Source organism: Conger conger, chromosome 2 (genome assembly GCF_963514075.1).
Source record: "Conger conger chromosome 2, fConCon1.1, whole genome shotgun sequence".
NCBI lineage: Eukaryota > Metazoa > Chordata > Actinopteri > Anguilliformes > Congridae > Conger > Conger conger.
Window position 1 is genome coordinate 43087823 of NC_083761.1, and position 7824 is coordinate 43095646.

Sequence of the window (7824 nt, forward strand, 5' to 3'; positions counted from 1 at the left end):
TATTGCTGCTCTCTAAGTGTTCTTGGAACGTTTGATTGAGATACCTTCACCCCTGCCCTGTGGAGATTGTTTGTGATGTGACTGTCTGATGTTTTGGAGTTTTCCTTCACAGTTCTCACAATGTTTCTGTCATCAAGTGCTGTTGTTTTCCTTGGCTGACCTGTTCAATGTCTGTTGCTCATTACACCAACGGTTGCCTACTTATATTGCAAATCCACCTTGCTCTTCTTTCTGTTCACAACCTTCTTTATCCCTAGAGGGTGATAATATTTGGCAAACGATCTCTCTCCTGATCAGCACGATTTGAGCCACCATAAACTGCGCAGAAATTAACCATAATGAATCTGTGTTATTGCTGTATTTATATTTTTAGCAGAAAAATACATTGTCCTCCAGTGTAGCAGAGGAGTCGTGGTTTGTAATGTGTATTAAGAACGATCCATACAATACGGACCTGTACAATATAGACCATACCATCCATGCAATATACACTCCGTGACCAATTTATTAGGTAGACCTGTACACCAGCTTGCTAATGCAAATATTGAATCTGCTAATCATGTGGCAGCAACTGAATGCATAAAAGCATGCAGACATGGTCAAGAGGTTCAACTATTTTTCAGACCAAATGTCAGAATGGGGAAGTAATGTGATTTAAGTGACTCTGGTGCCAAACAGGGTGGTTAGAGTATCTCAGAAACTGGTGAGCAGCAGTTCTGTGGGCAGAATATATACCTTGTAGAAACTAAAGAGGTGAGGCCCCTCTTCCAGCCATTTCCCTCATGGTGACACAAGACTGGCCTCAGACCTGGGTCAAATATGTTAAATAGGTAATGGTGCCTCCTGTCTCAAACCTTTTTTCAGCCCGGGGATCTGGATCCAAGGAACACTGTAGTCACATCTCCATGCAACACATCTTAAGAAATTACATCATACTGATGCAGAGATATGTTATGTTATGTAATCAGGTCACCATAGTTAGTCTTCAAAGGAACGAGAGGAATGAAGGGGGGTCAGGGGATAGGGAAAAGTGGTTTCCATGGAGACAAGGGGAGTGCTGGCATGTGTAGCTGTGAGCAGGGGGTTGAAAGTATTGGATCAAGGCTCACCATGTGAGGGGAAGACAGTCCTGAGCTATGTCATCCCCCACCATTGTGGGGCTCTTGGAAGTCTGCCATAGAGAAACTGGGGCCCTACACACAAGACTTCAAGAGAACCCTCAAGACAGGATTTGTGGTGTGTGTGAGTGTTTTTGCGTGTGTACTGTATTTCGTGTGGGTAGAGAGCGTAGGAAGTGGCTGCATCTCTGCAGTAGCTGACGATCAGCACCCTGCCGTCCATTGGCTGCCACTGCCTGTTCCTATCACCCCCCCAACTTCAGTAAGCTTAGTCCTTTTTGCACAGTGACCAATGTGAATTGTTGTGGACTATATTAGCCAAAGGAAGCCCTTATAGGTGTGCAGGTGAGTCTGTGCTCAAGTGGTTCTTGCATTTGAACTGTGAAGTGTAGTATGAAATACAAAAGCAACATGGGCCTACAGAATTGCCAAGAGTTCTTTCTTTCAAAGGGGAATTTGAGAGGCCTTGGATGCCTCTCACCACTATCCTCTGTCGTGTAGTTCCAAGGGTGGTAGAGGATGGCAGGGTGGGGTAGGGTTGCAAACAGAACTCATCACACTCTCATCCACTCTGCCCAGACTAAATAGGGAATGTCCCCCCACTATGTGTCCTTGCCCTTTAAAGGCCCCCATTCTCCAAGGTGATGTACCTGGAGACATTTTAATCTGCAACTCAATCTGGTGTAGCCTGCGTTCTGCTTGATTGGATGTGTCACCCTATCCACCCCGTTGTGTCCCATTACTCAGCAGTGGTAATGCTCACACCAGTGTAACGTGTCTGGGAGGCGGGGCAGTTCCTGCTCCAGCCACGGCTGCAAGGCGAGTCTCCCTGAAATGTGAATTACCTGCGGCTAAGTGGAGGACGCAGCTGGGGTTGCATTACTAGCGTAACCCCTGCATGTGGCAGGAAATGTTAGCAATGAGGGGGTGGTGGTTACCATCTATATTTTAGCATTGTGGAACTCTGCTTGTCACAGATGGTTGCTGCTTGAAATTACTGGTAATTACCTTAAATCATTTCTTCATTGTTTTTGCGAAGCAATCAGTTTTTGTCATTTTTTGTAGATTTAGTCTGTGGAGGACCTAAACTTCAGTCCATGTCTCTATTGGAATGTGCTATTTATTTAGGATTTTTTTCTCAGCCGTTTATAAATCCGGTTTCAGAACTGTGATGCCAACAAAAAACTAACTGTAATACCATGCACAGTATACCATGAAATGATGTGAAGTGACTATATCAGAAAGTCATTATAGCCATTCATAAATCACTACTGAGTACTCATGCTCTAGTACACAAGAACCTTGAATCTCTTCTGTAGAGCAGGCAACTGCAATTATTTAGCATGTATTTGTTGTGGAAGGCAAAGAGGTTGTCGCAGTGATTGTGGGGGAAATCCTATTAAAATGAATCCAAGAGAAGACTCACTATCAGGAATCAGAGTGAAAATTATGGTGACAACAGAGGCCTTAAACCATGTGCTCTAACAGCCTAGAAGTCCCAAATTCTGCCTGCAGGGTGCCACATTGGGCACAGATGTTACTGTGTGACTCATTGGTGAAAAAAGGAGTCAATATTCTGTCAAACGCAGTTTATTGGCTTACTCTATTTAAAGGGCACCTTGGGCTGTTTCTGAAAAGAAGCGCCAGTTTTATCAACTGGAGCCTGATGAAAAAAGTCAATATCAGTATCAAAGCAGCAGAACCGAAGGATTATCTTTCCCTCCCTACATGACTGCCTGTTCCTCTATTGGCCTGAAATAAAAGGTCTGAGATTCATTTTTAAATGCTTAGATTCTCTCCACAGAAATACATAAGGAATTCATTAATACTGTCTAACATCAGGCAGGCACACACCAGCTGACTTTTATCACATTATCTTTGTTGAAATGCCAATAGGACACATGCTGATGGGCTGCGCCTTCCCAATTAATTTCCTGCTTCAGTGCTGCTTTGGTAATGAAAATGAATATCAGTTTTTAATATGTGTGGGTTTGGTATCACACTGTGTCCCTTCGTATATATATATATATATATATATATATATATATATATATTCAGTCAATCTTTCCACAATCTGGACCTTCGCTGTGTGAGAGAGCTGGTCGTACGCAAAGACATCCGGTGAAGCTGACAGCCATACTCTTTGCACTGTCACCCTGTAAGGCCACCTGTTACCTGATCGAGGGTGAACAGCACTCGGCGAGCTTGACAGGGTGGTAGAGGACCTGAATCGTATTTCAAAGACAATATTATTTACACGCACTACAAGTGCAGAGCATCACAAGCCAAGGAGGTTTCAAGGCCCTGCTGCATGAAAACAAGTTGGGAGAGCACTAATGAAAATGGAGTTTCCTCTTCCCTGGGGCCAGTCATTTTCAGTAGCATGGTTTATTTTTAGCGCAGTAGCTGAACAAGCAAGCTTTTGTCCGTTGGAGTTTGGTATCCTCTGGGAACACCCTCAGCAGACGGCACAACTTGCAGTATGAGGCCCAGGCTGCCTCCGAGCAGGGCTCAGGGCAGGGAGGCTTTCAAAGAGGGAAAAATAAAGAATAGTGCCATCTGACAGGTAATCCCACAGTGTGTTTAGTTAATCCCAGTGTAAAGTAAGAGTGAAGTAAATGGCTGCTCCCAGACAACTGCTTTTCCAAGGGACCTCCACTTTAGTGAGACATCACAGCACTGCATCTCTCAATGCTGCCATATTTAATTGTGACTAATTAAGTGAGTGTCACCCAGTAAAAAAAAAAAATTCCATATACTGTAGGTATAAGTATGTGTGACAAAAAGATCAATAATGATGCAAAACTGATTTCTGGGCCCTGCCCAGAAGACAGGAACATGTACTGTACATCCCATGCACATAACCATACTCTCAGTTATGGGGGTGAAACAATACCAATGGTACACCCTTAACTTCATTATCATGTGCCGAGATCCTGCTGACCCTTAACTGTGTTGACTTTTACAGTTTAACTGAGGAGGCCAGACCATATATAAACACAATCTGTGGTCACAGTGAGAATTTGAGCTGGGAGTGGTTTCCTGTTCTAGCCCAAGCACTTAGAACAACTCTGACCAAAGACTGTGCTGAAAGGGTTTTCTGTCCACAGGAATGGATGAGTGCATTACATATTTAATAGCATTCTGGTGTCACAATCAGAGCCAGCAGTACAGACCTACTGGCACACGCTAATATCCCAAACAGAGCTCTGAGCAAGCATAACTAAGTCTTTGGAATCAGGATCCACAGAGAGGGATAGGAATTATCGAAAGCTATATTCATTACAACCTGTCCCTTAACTGTAAACCTGATGTATGAAAAAGGTGAGAGCAACCAAAAACATTTGATTTCAGTGGGGTGCATTGAAATGAGAGGCTTTTAACATGTTCACCTTCCGTGTCTTGTCTTAAATGCCTTAGAAATGGCAGTTAACTTTCATAGAATGTGCTATAGGATGAGCCTGAGGGAAATTATGTTGGAAGTTTTTTTTTTAAGGAAAAGTACTTTTCAATTCAAGTATGTGAAAAGAAAGATGTTATTTAGGAAATCAAAAGATCTCATATCCTCTCTGTATTTCTTGAATCCAGAAATATATTTACAGTAGTATGCAAAGATTTAGGCACCCCTAGTCAAGAGGCCTTTTACAATTAATATCTACGTGAACAGAAGAGATCCTTATCTCTAAATGGCACAACGTTAAACATTTCTTCAAATTCTAAAGCAAATTCTAAAGCAAAATGTATTATTTTTTAATTTTTTTACAGTTTCAAAATAATACAAAAAGGAAAAAAGCCTTGTGCAAAAGTTTGGGAACCCTGTCAGTTAGTAATTTGTAACTATAGTATAACAGCTGTAAATGCTTCCTGTAGCCAGCTAGCTCTTTCAATTCTCACTTTTGTAATTTTCCTGTTCTTCCAGGCAGAATCTCTAGCTCACAAATATTCTTTGGCTTCCTTGCATGTACGGCATGTTTGAGATCTCTCCAAAGCCTTCATCCGTCTAGAGGTACTTCAATGTATGCTTTGGATCATTGTCTTGCTGGAATACCCAACCTCTCTTCAACTTCAAAGTCTGGACTGACATTTGAACATTAGCCTCCTGAATTTCTTAGTTTTTTGGTGAAATCCATTCTTCTTTCCACGAGCACAATAATTGCCTGTGCCCTCAGCTGCCACACAATTCCAAGGCACCCTGGATCCACCTCCATGCTTCACAGTTGGCAAGGTATCTCCACAAAGGCTTCACCCTTTTTTCTCCAAACACTTTTGTGGTTGCCAAAAAGTTACACTTTCATTTTGTCAGTCCCAATAGCACACTGTTCCAAAAGGCTTCAGGCTTCTTTCACATACTTCAGATGCTTAATTTTGTTTGAGGTGTTTCATTCTGGCAACTCCGCCATGTGTCTGACAGTGGAAATAACATTGCGAGAGTTTTTTGTAGCCTTCTCCTTCATTCTGAAATTGTTTAGAGGAACCCACGGTTGATAACACCAGACAGAAGTCACTGCATTTGGATACTCACAATATGGAGTTCATACTCACCTGACTCATTGAAGCCAAAACGACTAAATCACCTGGGTCTGGGCCTTAGTAATCATCTTTTTTTTTTTTAAGTAACAAAGACTAATCCAAAAGGGTTTCCAAACTTTTGCACAGGGCGCTTTTCCTTTTAAAAAATATAATTTATAAGCAGTAAAAAATGAAAATAAAAAGCAGTTTTGCAGAAAGGTCTCATGTTTAACCATTTAGAGGTTTGATTTTGATCACATACAGACACAGATTCATTGTAACAGACATTTAAACCAGGGGTGGCCAAATGTTTGCACCCCACTGTATATGAATTTTTGAGACAAAAAAAAGGATTGGGCAGAAGAAAATGTTGTGATCCGTACATGCAGTGAACACACATTTAACTTTCTCAAAAATATAGTCCTCTCCCTCAAACTGGCTAGCCAATTTAAACATTTTAAATACAGAATTATTTGACTTTGTCAGCAAAATGTATTAGGACTGCTTCAAAGTGGCAAAAACTAAAAATACTAATGAAACGTAAAAGATAATTACAAAGATGAGCTGAAGAACGTGTTAGTCTCATAACTTATATTCTTAAAATACTGCTTGGACATGTTTTGTGGATAACACATTTACATATAGGGGTTTACTGATACTATACAGGATCACATCAGCCTTTCTCCTGTGGATGGTATCTTATTGCTGTTTGATATGATGGAGGATATTTCAACCATCTTCTAGCAAGGTCTTTTTTCAGAGGGTCCATCAAAAAGTATGAGCCTTTGGTTAAAAAGAGATTTTCAAGGACTTGACTTCCTCAAACACATGCAGCAGGCAACTCACTCAGCTAGCACTGGGTCTTGGTAGACTACTACTTATGAATGAATTATTAATCTGGAATAGACAGGCCAAGACTACCTCAAAGCAAGTCCTGCGGCAACCATACCTCCTACATTAGACTGAAGAATAACTAAATTTGGCGAAAGTTGACCCTTGCCACTGCTGTTGGCTGCCTAAACCACCTGTTGCCTAAACCACCTGTTTCCCAATCCTTGGACATCATCCAAGTTCCCCAGGCCTCACACCACAGTGCTTATGGTGGAAGACTCCTCTGACTTCCCCTGCTTGCTGGGCAGGGACTTAAGGTACTCTAGGTGGCGGCGGGCATCCTCCTGGTTGTGCCGAACATAGTACACCAGGTAGGAGATGACCATAGTGAACCAGCCAAACATGGTCACCAGCATGGCCACGTCAGTGGTCTTCCTCAGCACTGCGCATAGGTCCAGATCCTTGTCCAGCAGGAAGGGGGAGCCCTGAGCTCCGCTGTCCTCAGGGTCGGCAGTCTGGCACACGATGCCAGCCAGTGAGGCAGGCTCCAGGCTCATGTGGGGCATCACGTTCTGCAGGTTGCAGTCGCAGTGCCAGGGATTGTGGGTGAGGTTGGCCCGTGCGTGAACGCCCTCAAAAGCCTCCGAGTTGAGGGTCATGAGTTTGTTGGAGGAGAGGTCCAGGAACTGCAGGGAGCCAGCCAGACCCTTGAAGGCCCCAGGCTCCAGCTGGGCCAGCTCGTTGTGGGACAGATCCAGCTCCTTGAGCAAGCGCAGCTGCAGGAAGGCATTGGCGGGGACCCCGGTTAGGAGGTTGAAGTCCAAGTAGAGGCGGCGGGTGTCGTTAGGGATGTCGTGGGGGATCTCTGTCAGCCGCAAGTTGCTGCAGCGCACGGTCTTTCCCCCGGCCTCGCTCTGGGAGCAGTAGCAGCTCTTGGAGCAGCTGGTGGCTGCGTGGTGGAAACAGAAGGTCATCAGCACCAAGCTGTGCAGTAACAGACACATGACCACCGAGTGGCGCAGTAACCAGTCTGCCAGCAGTGGCATTGTGGGATGCAGGCATACTCCTGGGAGGACTGAGCCCCCAACCACAGAACACAGGTCAAATTCCCCTTCAGCTGGTCAGCCTAGAGAGATGGAGAGTGGGGGGGGGGGGGGGGAGAACAATTCATTTATTGGCATGGTACAAATTACATCCTAGAATAGCTGCAATTCTGCCTTGTCCCTGTGAGTGATAGCAAAAGCGCCCATGAGCCAGAGCATGTTATTTTGTGCACAGATGGAGACTAGCTGGTCTAATTGCTCTGGAAAGGCAGAGGGGATCTATCTGTCTTGTTACAGCAGAGCCTGCCGTCGATGTTGGATTT

At 43.9% G+C, this 7824-nt stretch overlaps 1 protein-coding gene across 1 annotated transcript; it reads right to left on the minus strand.

The window, feature by feature from the left end:
- Window positions 1-6709: 6709 nt before the first annotated feature.
- Window positions 6710-7516, minus strand: lrrc3ca (leucine rich repeat containing 3Ca). Its single transcript, XM_061233119.1, has one exon. The coding sequence runs from the start codon at window positions 7502-7504 to the stop codon at window positions 6710-6712; it is 795 nt and encodes a 264-aa protein (XP_061089103.1). The 5' UTR covers window positions 7505-7516.
- Window positions 7517-7824: the final 308 nt, after the last annotated feature.

What these genes read in the sequence shown, in the direction of transcription:
- lrrc3ca (XM_061233119.1), bottom strand. Translation starts at nt 7,504, where the DNA reads ATGCCACTGCTGGCAGACTGGTTACTGCGCCACTCGGTGGTCATGTGT.